The sequence below is a fragment of the Callorhinus ursinus genome, unplaced genomic scaffold (assembly GCF_003265705.2).
Source record: "Callorhinus ursinus isolate GAN/ISIS: 27379988/994484 unplaced genomic scaffold, GSC_fseal_2.0 scaffold12, whole genome shotgun sequence".
NCBI lineage: Eukaryota > Metazoa > Chordata > Mammalia > Carnivora > Otariidae > Callorhinus > Callorhinus ursinus.
In genome coordinates this window covers 72,844,025-72,859,086 of record NW_027397074.1, presented here as the reverse complement: position 1 = coordinate 72,859,086, position 15,062 = coordinate 72,844,025, and the positions used below count along the sequence as shown (strand labels likewise).

Genomic DNA, 15,062 nt, shown 5'->3' with positions numbered 1-15,062 from the left:
TCTCAAGTCATCTGTTTTATAGGCATCTGCTCTTCAAAGTGTGGTCCACAGACCAGTAGCATCAGCGTCACGGGAGAACATGCCAGAAACGCCGAATCTCAGGACACACCACAGTTCTAGTGCATTTAAACAAGATCCACAGAGCCAGGTAAGATAGGCATTACTGTTTCTATCCTTACCTAGGTTGAGACTCAGACTCAAAGAAGTTGACTGACATAGTGGAGCTGATTAGGGACTGAGCCAAGATTCTAGCCTAATGTTCTTTTCAAGAGGTAGACAAGCGAGTTCACAGGGATTTCTACTTTCACTCAATTCAGGAGAATTGTTTCAGATGATAACACCTCCGGACAATCCATCAGGTCTGTAGTTCTAGTGCCGTCAGCGGTGAGTTTGTTGTTACAGCGAGGGACGAATTCCTTTCTGAGCCCTCGGCGGCATCGCAAGAAACCACGTTGACAGCATTGGAACTTCACTTCCCAGCAAGCCCAGAGGCCTCTTTCCGCGCGAGGCATGACGGGCACCTCGGCCCACTCTCCTCTCTAGCGGAAGAACCTTGAGGCGGGACGCCACACAGCCTGACGTGAGGGCGCGCAGCATCCTGGGATGTGTAGTCTGGCTGGGACCGGGACGGCCCCTCGGATGAATGGGGCCCAGGCTGGCTGCGAACTACAGCTCCTCGGCCGTCTGCGTTGGTGGCGGCCGCGGGGGAAGGGGAGCCGCCGGCGGCGCCGAAGGAGAGCAGCGCTGCGGCACTGTGGGGATGTTCTGTGCCGCGGCGGACGCGGGCTCCCGGCTTCCTGGGGTGGCGGTTTAAGCGGGCGCCTCCTCTGCGCGCTCGCTCTCCCTTCCCCGCTCCGGCCATGCGCCCGGCCTTCGCGGTGGGCCTGGTGTTCGCAGGCTGCTGCAGTAATGTGATCTTCCTTGAGCTCCTGGCCCGGTGAGTGACCTTCGCGGGTCGCACCCCCGCTCGCAGCGCGCGGGGGCGGGGGTGGGACGGCCTGGGACCCGGCGGAGACGGTTGCGCCGTGGTCCTGCGCGCTGGCCGCTGTCCTGCGCACCAGTTTGTCCGCATCCTCGGAGGGGAGCGCCGGGGGTGTTGCTGTCCTCACCCGCTCTCCACGCACTGGGGGATTGAAGGCTGCAGAGTTTTTCTCGTGACGGGTCTAAGGTCGGCAGGGAGCTCGTGGCAGAACCCAGGGCTCCTCCAGCTCTTTTCGCGATCCTGTTAATGCCACACGTTTGACTTGAGCAAAGCTCTTTGACTTCTAACGCAGTCTGATTTTGTACTCACAGCAGAGAGTTTCATTAAGGTGGCCCCTAAAGCATTTGTTTTATTGGCCTTAGAGATGGTTTGAGTACTTGACCCAAACATACCTCCCGGTGATGTAGTCGAATGGATTCTTAACTTATTCACAAGGCCCGTCCACTTGACCAGAGAGAGGAATTCCAGCTTTTAAGATATTACAGTCTTTAGATTGAGAAACATGCATTTCGAGGCGTAACTTTATAAATTAAGAATGATTATGACACTTTCCCAAAGGGAAACTAGGTTAGCTTTATTGAGGTGGCACTCAAATAATGTTGAGTAATGTGCAAAGTTCAGTGGGTAGGAGCTGTTGTTACAGAAAAGACAACAGGTAGACTAGAAAAGGCTCAGGATTGAATCTCAAGTCTTGGTTGGGTCCTCCCTTTTATTTAGCCGCTCTGGGCCTCCCTTTTTCTGGCTGAAGAATAAACTCTATGTGGTGTCCTTTAGTGCCATATATCTGAATCTGCACATATCCACTGACCATCAGAACAGTCTTGTGTACCAAATAGGAGTTACCTCTTTTACTGAAAGTGAAACAGGTCCCGAGAAGTGAGATGGTCTTTCACTACTTGTAGGTGGCAGGGCCAGAACTAGAATCCAAGATACTTATACCCTAGTCCAGTACCTTTTGCAACCTCCCTGTTATTTTTGACCTTAAGCAGCCCACAGAACTTTGGTCAGTGCTTCACCTGGAGCCTACTAGAAACGTATTTATTTTGTTTTCATGATGCCATTGATTAGTCATTCTGAAACAATCCGTTTACTTAAGGTATGGGTTAATTTTTGCTATCACAGAGCTTGAAATCTTATGCCGAAAGTATTGATAAAGATCTGCCACCTATTTGGGGCAGAGTTGGAGAGAGGTTTAAAAAAATAAATTAAAAATGTATTCTCTTGTCAGTCTGGTATACTTCAGAGGAAGGTCATTTGGGGAAATTGATTTAAAAATATTTAAAAAAGTGAGAAAATCAGGCCAGCCATGGAAATGAAGATCAGAGAATAATATAAGTATATATATAAATATAATACTTGTGTTGAACATGCCGTTAAATCCTGCCAAAGGCTGTATGACGTCATAATATGCTAGTGCCTGAAGGCCCTCGTTACTAAGTGTGAGCTCTTGGCTAAATTACTTGATCTCCTGAGCCTGTTCTTTGAACTGTGAAAGGCCGGCGGTGGCTGTACCAGCCTCACAGGGTTTTGAAGGGTTCAATGAAATGCACGTGCAAAGCACCTGGAGCACACTGACTTTTTTTTTTTTAAGGTTTTTAATTTATTTATTTGACAGAGAGCGAGAGAGGGAACACAGGCAGGGTGGGGGGAGGGAGTGGGAGAGGGAGAAGCAGGCTTCCCGCCGAGCAGGGACCTGGACACGGGGCTCTGTGCCAGGACCCAGGTGCCCCAAACTGACTTCCTCTTGTCTCTAATGACTTCGGTTCCAGTAAGGGTAAACCTTGTTTTATAGGTACTCCGGAAAAGTTGTGGATAAATCTAACTTTACGGAATGTTTTTGTGAATTAGAGGAGCCTCTATTTAGAACGCTTAGAAGAATTTACATACACATCTTCCTCATCTATCTTTTTTTGTAAATCTGACCTTTTGCATACAGCAGTGGGTTTTCATAAAGCGGTGAGGGGTACATTTATTGTTTTAGTGAGTGGTGTACATCAGACCGAATAGCAGCTTTTTCCTGATTGGCTTGGGCAGCTCACTTCTTACTCTGTTAAAGATCAGTAAAATAAAAGCAGGTTGGACCAGATGGTCTTTAAGGTCCTTTGTAGATTTGGCCTCCTCATAATTTTCTACTTTATCTTGGGACATCACAGTGGAAAGCTCATAAATTTTTATAGAGCAGGAACTGTGCTCTTATATGGCTTCCTTGGAACCATTATGTGCCCTAGGAAGTGCCAAGTAGAACACTAACTATAAATGGAAATGCTAGAGTGACTTGTAGGGAGAAGGAAACATTTTTCTCCATTTTCCCCAAATTGGAAAACAAATCTAGGTTTCTTCCTTTTGATTTTTATATCTATAATTGGGACCTATAATAAAAAGCACCACGCAGTGTACAAAACAGACATGAAGTCATGAATGGATGCCTTGATCTCCCTCCTGAAAGAGCTTGGAAACAGGATGCACATACATCGGCTGACTAGCTAGCCAAGGTAGCGCGTGTCTTACTTCAGGAAAACAATCTGGAACATTTTCTTTTTCCTATCTTATTTTATAATCAAGTGCACCATTTTGACTCAAATAGGAAGTTTCCTAAATCTGAAAGAAGTACAAAAGGCATAAACTTCTTTCTCTTCAAAGTTGCTTGGCTTTGAAGTAAAAATTTGAATGCTTACCAAAGAGAATTCAAAGTAAGAGAAACTGTTTGCAGTTGGTGATTATAATTTCTAAGGAGTAAAGTTCAAGAAAACAAGTGATTTAGGGAAAAGGATCCAAGTTTTTACATTGAAGTTTTAAAATGAATTATTAAAGTTAAAACAAATAGTTCCATTGGTAGCCATACAACAGTGTGTTTCCCAAAACGCTAAGTTGATTTAAAAAAAATTAATTATGTGAGTACATTAGGGATATTTTAAAATCCTGTGGAAATAGAGACAAAGTAGAATAGCGTTGTCAAGGGATGGGGGAGGGGGCAATGGAGAGGGACCCTAATGGGTATGAGATTTCTTTGGGAGGTACCGTAAAATGGTAATAGCCGCACAACTCTTTAGTAAAAAACACTGAATTGTAAAGAGTAATATAAGGGTGTCTGCAAACATCACTTATTTGCCCTGTGGCTCTGTGAGACTTACCTGAGTCAGTGCCATGTGGACCTCGGTGTCTTTAGCAATGAAATAGGCATAATTACAACTACCTCTGTAAAATAAAGATAAAAATTGTTAGGCCTTTTAAAAAATCCTGTGAGGAATACACTTGTAAAGTGAATCGGTTTTAGAAATAAATGATTTCTTTTTATCTTTCATACAATATTTTAGGTCATATGTGAGGCACCCTCACGTTCATTCAGCCGTTTGAGTAAAGGTCAGATACTGGGCCCAGAGAGCAGGGCATGAAGATGGATTGGACACCGTTGGTCCTCACCTTCCCTGTGTGGCACTGAGTTCTTACTGTTTCATACTCTCATGTTTGCCTCATTCATGATATTGTCATCCCCTTAAGGGCTCAGGTCTCCTTCACATTGGGAGCTCCCCAACACCCAACTTTACACGTGATAGGTTCTCCTCAATTGTTCTGTAATTGAATTGGCCTCATCTTTTGGTAAAGAAAAAAATGGGTGGGAAGCAGGGAAGCTTGATGAACCCCATTTGGGCTAAGTCTTGTGTTAGCACTTTACATTTTCTCATGGAATCCTCAATACAAAATTAAAAATTTATCACTTGCACTTTATAGGGGAGAAAAATTGGTCAAGATAAATGTCTTTATCTTTAATTGAAGACCTTCCAGGGCGCAAGATCCTAATGTTAGTCTTTGCCTTTTTCCCTCTGTGGCACACTATTAAGCGCTTTTCAGGGACTGGCTTGTTTACTCTACAATAAACCAGTGAGATAGGCACTAATACTGTTCGCATTTTAAAGATAAGGAAATAAGACTTAGATAGGGTAATTAACTTCCACTCTATAGAACTGGATCCTGCCCGTCATTGTGTAATTTTAACCACCTTGGGTGGTTCTCAGCCCTGTGATAGCATATGGGAACCACCTGCACATCTTATGTAGGTGCATACACACCCTCCCACGCACATCTTCCAGCACTTTCCCCAGACCTACACTAGTGGTTCTCAGCTCTGGCTGCACCTCACAATCAAGCAGAGAGCTTTGAAAAGTACAGGTTCCAGGGCCCTACCCCACAGCAGTCTAAGCAGAACTGGGGGGGGAGCGGGGGGGGAGGTGCTCCTCAGGCACGTGGGTTTCTAAAGAGCAGCCTAGGGGCGCCTGGGTGGCTCAGTCGCTAAGCGTCTGCCTTCGGCTCAGGTCATGGTCCCAGGGTCCTGGGATCGAGCCCCGCGTCGGGCTCCCCGCTCCGCGGGAAGCCTGCTTCTCCCTCTCCCACTCCCCCTGCTTGTGTTCCCTCTCTCGCTGTGTCTCTCTCTGTCAAATAAATGGATAAAATCTTTGAAAAAAAAAAAAGAGCAGCCTAACCAGAGTTGAAAAGCACCATGCCAGGAACTAGCTAGAGCTAAAGTACCTTCTGTCACTCATAATTAGGCTAATGGTTTTAATTAGCTCTTTGAATGAGGTCGATGTCTTACGTGATTGTTTATGGCTTCTTGCAGTGTTTACCCTGTATCCCTTGAACATAAATGCTAAAAGAAATTGTTGAATATAAAGCAGTAGTTTTCAAGAACACCTTCATAGAGCCTAAAGAGTAGCCACAGTTGTTGCAGATGGCAAGCATAGCTCTGCACGAGAGTGGCTTATGTTCAGGGTTATCTATTTTATGCCTGATGGGTGTATTTAAGAACTTGTATACTTGACATTGCTATTTAATAATAGTACCACCAGTAGAGAACGGGGTTGTTTTTCTAAATAGCATTATATTAGATGTAATTGTACATTTATAATACAATAATCATCTAATCACTAGCCTCTGGTAAATAAATGTCCTTGATGAGAAAATGGAATATGAAGCCTGAGAAATGTGGAAGCTTCAGGGAAACAGAGACAACTGGTCACTTTGTACTTCTTCCAGTGACTGGGCAGAAGCCAATGGAGGACAAACTCCAAACCACAAACATTTTAAGTAACCGACTTTCGCAGAGTGTTTCAAGAGTGAGGTCAGAAGGACTTTTTCTGCCTTATAAATATGTTCCTAACGGATACTGTGGAAGACTCCTCATCCCTTAGTGGATCCCTGAAGAGGTTCGATTCAATTCCACCATTTGTGGAGTACCTAATATACTTGTGTTCAGGGCTGTGGGGAACAGTAGATGATAGTAGTGTTCTTCAGCCTTTTCTCATTATTGCTCCTTATTTCTCCTTACCCCTGCCAAAGACCCTTTGTCTGTAGACATTTTTTCCCTAATCACCCCCCGACAGATACGTTATATACTGGTTCATGTGCTGTATTTATATATACTTGATACTTCAAAAAAGAGTATGAATCTCCCCACCCCAAGAACCAATCGTTGCCCCCAGGGGGACTTTCTCTAAGGTGATGTCCCAGTCACCAACAATGGGTGCGTGTCTTCTGTTGACAGTAGTCTTGGTGGTTCCTGGTCAGGAGACTATGTAAACATTCCAGGAGACCTGAGCATATTTCTGTGCTTGGGCTTTGCTGCTGAGACTGACTAGGATTCTGACTAAAGCCCATTTGATGAAGTGAGTATCCCAAGTACATACGACCAACTTCCCACAGTTTACTAGAAAAGTTGTATCGTAGTTCTGAGAATGAGTGTTAGCACAATTCTTACTCATGGCCTGCTACACCTAGGGAAGAAATAGCAAGCTTGACGTTCTTCTCTGCGAGCTCTATTGATAGATGTGTGTGATCCATGGGATAGGAAATCTGAGATAAAGGACAGTGGGTAATAGAAATCAGTCCTCTCTGTTATTTCATACTATCAATATAACAAGTCTTGGTGCCCTTTATCTCAGCTTTTTGTACCTTATTTGCCTCTTTGTTTTTTTACTACACAGGAAGCATCCAGGATGCGGGAACATTGTGACATTTGCACAATTTTTATTTATTGCTGTGGAAGGCTTCCTTTTTGAAGCTGATTTGGGAAGGAAGCAGCCAGCTATCCCAATAAGGTATGGCACATTGAAGTCTCTTTTAGCCTTTGTTTTTTTTTTTTTTTAAAGAAGTTCAGGACTTTTCTGGTAACTAGAAAGGAGTATGAGATATCCTTTTATAAGATCTGTGTCAAAGATATTAGAATAATAATGGTAATTCATTTTCTGAATTTAATATATTGTGAAACTCCGGGGAGCCTATTTTTAGAATAAAATTCCCACTGCAACACAAAATAATTATGACGGAGACAACAATGTGTGTATGTGTGTAATATATGGTTGGTAAAAGGCTTAGTGTGACCACAATGTTTTTTAATAGTTAATGTATGCTAGCCTCATGTTGGTAAAGTTATCACATACACTAAGAGTGGTATTATTGGTCCTTTTTAAAAATGAGTGGGTCTGGGCAATAAACAGAAGTGGTGCTTATGCAGCCTCATGATATACTAAATGCCACTGAATTGTTCACTTTAAAATGGTTGATTTTATGTTACGTACATTTCCTCTCAATTAAAAGGAAGTGAATGGCAAGCTAAGGCAAAATTGTTGATTCCAGACATCCACCCGTTAGTCCAGATTTGCATAACTGTACTCAGGGGGCCAAATAGAAAACAAGACAGTTCTTCTAATAAACAGTGTATTGAAAATTCAACATTCTTGCTGAGAGGGACTGGAAATAAAAGTGTAATGCATCCAGTTGTGAGCATGTAGTAAGATCAGGACATGTAATCCTGTTGCTAGGGATTTTCCTGGTGTGAATGTATCCAAGGACTGGTTAAGGCTCTCGGTGGTTGGTGTTTTTTTACAACATTCCTGAGTAGCCTGCTATAGAAAATGTGGTTGAATTTTGTTATTAATATTGTGCTTTTAAATTTCCCAACGTGATGCTAAGTATTCTGAGTAGGTTGTTTCTTTGTTGGCTTTAATATCTACATAAATTTTCGGTTCCCTAAGCCAGCATTTACATCATGGTAGGAGCCCCCACATTTTTTTTTTTTTTTTTTTGGAAATCACTCTATAGTTTTATCCTATTTTCAAATTTTTATTTACATTTTAGTTAGTTAACATACAGTGCAATATTGGTTTCAGGAGTAGATTCAATGATTCATCACTTATATGAAACACCCAGTGCTCATCACAAGTGCCCTCCTTAATGCCTATGACCCATCTACCCATCCCCTACCAACCTTCCTCCATCAGCCCACGGTTCTCTACTGTTAAGAATCTCCTATGATTTGTTTCCCTCTCTCCCTTTTTCCCCCCTTTCCCATATGTTCATCTGTTTTGTTTCTTAAATTCCATATATGAGTGAGGATCATATGGTATTTATATTCTTTGACTGACTTATTTCACTTAGTATAATACACCAGCTCCGTCTATGTGGTTGCAAATGGTAAGATTTCTTTCTTTTTAATGGTTGAGTAATAATCCCTTGTATATATATACCACATCTTTATTCATTCATAAGTTGATGGACATTTGGGCTCTCTCCATAGTTTGGCTATTGTTGATAATGCTGCTATAAACATCGGGGTGCGGGTGCCTGGGTGGCTCAGTCGTTAAGTGTCTGCCTTCGGCTCAGGTCATGGTCCCAGGGTCCTGGGATCGAGTCCCACATCGGGCTCCTTGCTCAGCGGGAAGCCTGCTTCTCCCTCTCCCACTCCCCCTGCTTGTGTTCCTGCTCTCGCTGTCTCTCTCTGTCAAACAAATAAATAAAATCTTAAAAAAAAAAAAATCGGTGTGCATGTACCCCTTCAAATCTGTATTTTTTAATCCTTTGGGTAAATACCTTTAGTGCAATTGCTAGATAGTAGGGTAGTTCTATTTTTTTTTATTATGTTAATCACCATACATTACATCATTAGTTTTTGATGTAGCGTTCCATGATTCATTGTTTGCGTATAACACCCAGTACTCCATTCAGTACATGCCCTCTTTAATACCCATCACCAGGCTAACCCATCCCCCCACCCCCTCCCCTCTAGAACCCTCAGTTTGTTTCTCAGAGTCCACAGTCTCCCATGGTTCGTCTCCCCCTCTGATTCCCCCCCCTTCATTTTTCTCTTCCTGCTATCTTCTTCTTTTTTTTTTTAAACATATAATGTATTATTTGTTTCAGAGACACAGGTCTGTGATTCAACAGTCTTACACAATTCTATTTTTAAGTTTTTGAGGAACCTCCATACTGTTCTCCAGAGTAGCTACACCAGTTTGCATTTCCACCAACAGTGCAAGAGGCTTCCCTTTCTCCACATCCTCACCAACACCTGTTCTTTCTTGCATTAATTTTAGCCGTTCTGACAGGTGTGAGATGGTATCTCATCATGGTTCTGATTGATATTTCCCTGATGAGTGATGTTGTGTCTCTTAGCCATCTGGATGTCTTCTTTAGAAAAGTGTCTATTCATATCTTCTGCCCATTTCTTAAGAATATTTAGGTTTTTTTGTGCATTGAGTTTGATAAGTTCTTTATATATTTGCGATATTAAGCCTTTATGAGATATGTCACTTGCAAATATCTTCTCCCATTCTGTAGGCTGCCTTTTAGTTTTGTTGAATGTTTCCTTTGCTGTGCGGAAGCTTTTTATCTTGATGAAGTCCCAATATCTCATTTTTGCTTTTGTTGAAGTTGCTGGGGCCAAGGTCAGAGAGGTTGCTGCCTGTGTTCTCCTCTAGATTTTGATGGCTTCCAGTCTCACATTTAGGTCTTGCATCCGCTTTGAATTTATTTTTGTGTATGGTGTAAGAAAGTGGTCCAGTTTCATTCTTCTGCACGTTGCTGTCCGTTTTTCCCAACGCCATTTGTTGAAGAGACTGTCTTTTTTCCCTTGGATATTTTTTCCTGCTTTGTTGAATATTAGTTGACCATACAGTTGTGGGTCCATTTCTGGGTTCTCTATTCTGTTCCATTAATCTGTGTGCCCCAAATAGCCCAAGCAGTCCTGAAAAAGAGAAACAAAACTGGAGGCATCACAGTTCCAGATTTCAAGCTATACTACAAAACTGTGGTCATCAAGACAGTATGGTGAGAACAAGGATCCCCCACACTTTTTATTCCTCTGACTCTCCCCCCACCCCCGCCCCCGCCATTATCTCTTTCCATTCAGCTTGCCCCTAGCACAGTTCAGGAATGCATTCCCTCTTGCCATTAACTTTTTTAATGGTGTCCTAGCTGGCTGGCCTCTCGCCTCCCACCCCTCCATCCCTGTATTTCGACTTCCTACCATTGTATTGTGACACCCCCCTCACAGGCACTCGGGGGTCACCATAGGTTCAGAGGGAAGCCCAGCTCCCTAACCTGGCCTGTGAAGCTCCCCAGGATCTTGCCCTAACAATCGTACCTCCATGTGTGCCCCATAAAACTGGCTGTTTTATTTTCTATCTGTGAAGCTGCAGTCAAAATCTTGACATCATGGGGATACCATTCATCCCCAGGAGCAATTTCTAGGCCATGCTATGTAGACAGCAATGTGGAATACTTGGAATTCATTATCTTTCTTTTTTTTTTTTATTAAAGATTTTTTTTTATTTATTTAATTGACAGAGAGAGAGAGAGCGTGAGAGGGAACACAAGCAGTGGGAGTGGGAGAGGGAGAAGCAGGCTTCTGGCTGAGCAGGGAGCCTGATGCGGGGCTCGATCCCAGGACCCTGGGATCATGACCTGAGCCGAAGGCAGTTGCTTAACCAACTGAGCCACCCAGGCGCCCCTTCATTATCTTTCTAAAAGGCCTTGATGAACTCTGTCTCCAGATGGCATCGTTTCAAGATAAGACTAAGAAAATTTGGCAAGAAACCTTGTGAAGTCACCAGTAGTATTTTAGAGACTGTGAAATAGGTGTTCTCAGTGTTAAAAAAAATTCAGCTGAGTAAATTTGAAGATCTAATTGGTTTTATTAAGTGATTCATGAATCAGGCAGTATTTCATCTAGCAAGAAGAGGGGAGCTCCACTGAGCTAAAGAAGGGAAAGGCTTTTAAAGGCAGAGGGCATTAAAAAAAAGCGGAAAGGAATTTATTAGCAAGATATGCATTGTTTAGGCAAAGTTGCCTCAGAAGGAGAGCAGACGGGGGGTCTATCAGAAAAGTCCCTAGTATTGACCAGGGAATTCTATGTTGACTGGATAAAGGTGACATTCCGGGGAGGGGGGATTGGTTGAAATTGCACTTGGGTAAGGAATTAAGTCTTGGTTTATTGACTTGGGTCCTTAACCTTAGTGGCACCATTTTGGGCTAGTGGTTTTCTTTTGAGCAATTGCCCCTTTTTGATCAGACTCTTAACTGAGAGATGTGATGAACATTTAAGGCCTTAGCACCACTCTCTGTTACTGCTCTAAGTTCTTAAAGTTTTTGTTGTTTCTTTGTGTGTTATCCATAAGTCATGACCTTTTTGCTTAACCTCTGATATTCATAGGTCACAGCCTCAGATTCACACTCCTTTAAGTGGGTTATTTTCTTTGTTCCTTAGATGTTCCAGTCTTAGGGAGAGCATTTGCTCGATGTCCTGCTACATGTGTCTCAAGCTTTTGAAAGAATACAACGCACTAGGGAGATTATAATCATTACATAAGTAGGATAAATACCAATATTTGGAGTGCAGTTTAGAGCCATGGTCCCCAAGACCCAAACCAATCAAAATCAAATAAGCCAAAGAAAGACCCTGTGGAAGGAGTCACCTTCTTAAGCCAAGCGACTTGTTCTTTGATCTTACCTGACTTTCAGCGTCGACAGGTGTCAGGTAGAGGCTCAGCAGGTGGTGTCGACAGCACAGACACCGTCTTCGTCAGCCAATAGGTAGTTCAGAGCTGTTCCGTTATCAAGGACAACTTTGGCTAGAGAGTTTAAGGGTATTTGTTGGGCTGCAATTGCTTTAACAGGTTTTGCAGTAATTTTAAGAATTACTGGAGCAGTTCTTGATCCTAGCCTTATTTACATTTATCCCTAATCAGGGAAATAGAGACCTGTCAGAAGGAGTGAATTGTGAATCATGAATGTCCTCCAGTAGACGCTTTAAAAAAAAAAATTATTGGGCGCCTGGGGGGCTCAGTCGGTTGGGCGACTGCCTTCGGCTCAGGTCATGATCCTGGAGTCCTGGGATCAAGTCCCATATCGGGCTCCCTGCTCAGCAGGGAGTCTGCTTCTCCCTCTGACCCTCTTCCCTCTCATGCTGTTTCTCACTCTCTCTCTCTCTTAAATAAATAAATAAAAATCTTTTAAAAAATTATTTATTTATTTTGGGAGGGTTGCAGAGGAAGAGGGATAGAGAGAATCTTAAGCAGACTCCCCACTGAGTGTGGAGCCTGATGTGGGACTCGATCTCAGAACCTGAGATTGTGACCTGAGCCGAAATCAAGAGTTCAGCTTGGCTCAACTGACTGAGCCACCCAGGCGCCCCTGGTAGGCCCTTTTTAACTCAACAACGTAAATTTAGAGGAGTCGACCAATAAGATGTCTTACTTTGTCTGTGAAAAGTTAGGAGCACAGTTAGATTTTTTTCTATCCTGAAATAAAAAGTTGTTTACATTTCAGAGGTTGCCATGTTACAAGGACATTAGGATGACAAAAGTCTGGCAGTGAGGAGCTATTTTTGCAGAAGCAGAATGGACTTTATCCACATGTGCCACAGTCTTACAAATATAAAGGCTTAGAGTTACTTTTTTTGACAGTGCTTTCCATGTAATTTACATATTAGATAAGCTTAATTCATTTAACAAGTCCTTTGGAATATTTTAGGTCAAAAAGACTTCACTTAGAATTTGGTTTTAGGAAGTTGGTCAAAAATATTTTTTTAAAGATGTTATTTATTAGAGACAGAGCATGCTCGAAGAGAGAGCACGAGCAGAGGGAAGGGCAGAGGGAGAGGGAGAAGCAGACTCCCCGCTGAGCAGGAAGCCCGATGAGGGGCTCCATCCCAGGGCCCTAGGATCAGGGCTTGAGCCGAAGGCAGCCACTTAACTGACTGAGCCACCCAGGCGCCCCAATCAAAAATATTTTTAGAAAAGGTTTTAAAGCACTTGCCTAAATAGGATCACAGATTACTACAAAATCTAATACTTAAAAGGTAAAGAGAATTTTAGTCTTACCCAAATGACACCAAAAGCCCAAGAAAACTTTGTCCTTTTAATAGAAAACCAAATTCTAATTTTGTACCAGCTTACTTTTGATATTAAAACCCATTTTTAAAAATAAATTTATTTTAATCTTAACCAGGTCGACCACACATGAAAGTTCCTGTTTAAAGATTATTTTTCCACAAACCTCCTACAATATTTTTTCCCCCTACATCCCAGTTTTGTCTAATGTTTTTTTCCCTTTAAACAGTCAGCCTCATTTTAGGACAAAATTACTTTTTCTCCCCTTCACAAAAAATGTATTGAAAGAGGACTTTGGCTGCCTCCATTTTGACCTCAAACTGTCTAGTTGGGTTCTTCTTTCCAGCTTGTCTCTTGGCTCAGCTGAAGACCCTGTGGGCAAAGCATCCCATGATGGGAACCGAAACTGCCCCCTTGAGCAGTAGGGACTGCCCTAAGCTAGCGAGGTCCTGCCCCATGATTCACTTCAAAACAATGGTTAATTTGACTTTCACTGCCCCCCCGTACATATCCACCCACCGTTGCTCCACATTTTCTTATATATAAACCTTTTCAGCGCTTTGGAGATAGTCTCCAGATGCTAGTCCCCTGTCTTCTGGGTGTTGGCCTCACTGAAATAAATTCCTGTTTCACCACCGCCCTTTCTCTGCCCTTGGGTTTTGTGAGCAGCCAGTGGCCAAACCTGGTCTGTTTGGGACCCCCGAAGCCAGGTGCTCTTGTGCCCCTGGGCCCCAGCTACACCATCTCCATTTCTCACATCTTTTTCTCCTGAAAACACATCCTACTTTCCTGTTATACGGAGATGTTTTCCTTATTTTTAGTAGATTTAATTACATATACTTGAGTTCTTAACCCTGAGAAACCTTAATTTCTAGTGAAAACTAAGAAGTAAACAATTGTGAGCTGTCAGTTTCACCAGCATTTTTTTGAATTTGAATTTTACGAATACATTTCAAAAATTTTAAAAGCATATGCCTTTTTAAATTTGCCAGTGGAGTATTAACATATCCAAATATCTTTTAGTGTCTCTGTAATAAGAAGCCAAAAGTAGATCAACTTACGTTTAATAGTTAATGTTTTGGTATTTTGTCTTTTTTGGAAATGATCTAGATTTTATTTTTTTTTAAGATTTTATTTATTTATTAGAGAAAGCCCCCAAGCAGGGGGAGTGGCAGGCAGAGGGAGAGGAAGGGGGAGAGGCAGACTCCCTACTGAGTAAGGGAGGGGCTCGCTCCCAGGACCCTGAGATCTTGACCTGAGCCCGAGGCAGACGCTTAACCAACTGAGCAACTCAGGAGCCCCAATCTAGATTTTTTTTTTGTTTTTATTTTACTTCCAGTTAGTTAATATACAGCGTTATACTAGTTTTACATGTACGATATAGTGATTCAGCACTTGGATACATCATCCTGTGCTCATCATGACAGGGGCATTACTTAATCTCTGTCACCTATTACCCCATCTGGTAATCATCAGTTTGTTCTCTGTAGTGAACAGTCTGTTTCTTGGTTTGTCTCTTTCGCTCTTTTTCCCTTTGCTCATTTATTTTGTTTCTTAAATTCCACATATGAGTGAAATCATACGGTATTTCTTTTTCTTACTTCACTTAGCATTATACTCTCTAGCTCCATCCATGTCATTGCAAATGGCAAGATGTCATTCATTTTTATGGCTGAATAATATTCTGGTGTATGTGTGTGTGTGTGTACCACATCTGTATGTATTCATCAGTGAGTGGACACTTGGGCTGCTTCCATATCTTGGCTATTATAATAAATAATGCTGCTTTAAACATTGGGGTGCATATATCTTTTTGAATTAGTGTTTCTGTATTCTTCGGGTAAATACCCAGTAATGTGATTACTGGATCATAGGGTAGTTCTATTTTTTTAATAATTTGTTGTTATGTTAATCACCATACA

At 42.3% G+C, this 15,062-nt stretch overlaps 1 protein-coding gene across 1 annotated transcript in view; it reads left to right on the top strand.

Annotated features, from left to right (window-relative positions):
* The first annotated feature begins 563 nt into the window (after positions 1 to 563).
* SLC35B4 (solute carrier family 35 member B4) overlaps positions 564 to 15,062 on the top strand; it is a 42,130-nt gene continuing 27,631 nt past the window's right edge. The window contains exons 1-2 of the mRNA XM_025854837.2: positions 564 to 937; positions 6,958 to 7,071. Of these exons, the coding sequence (XP_025710622.1) occupies positions 861 to 937; positions 6,958 to 7,071 (191 nt within the window). The 5' untranslated portion in view covers positions 564 to 860. The remainder of the gene's footprint in view (positions 938 to 6,957; positions 7,072 to 15,062) is intronic.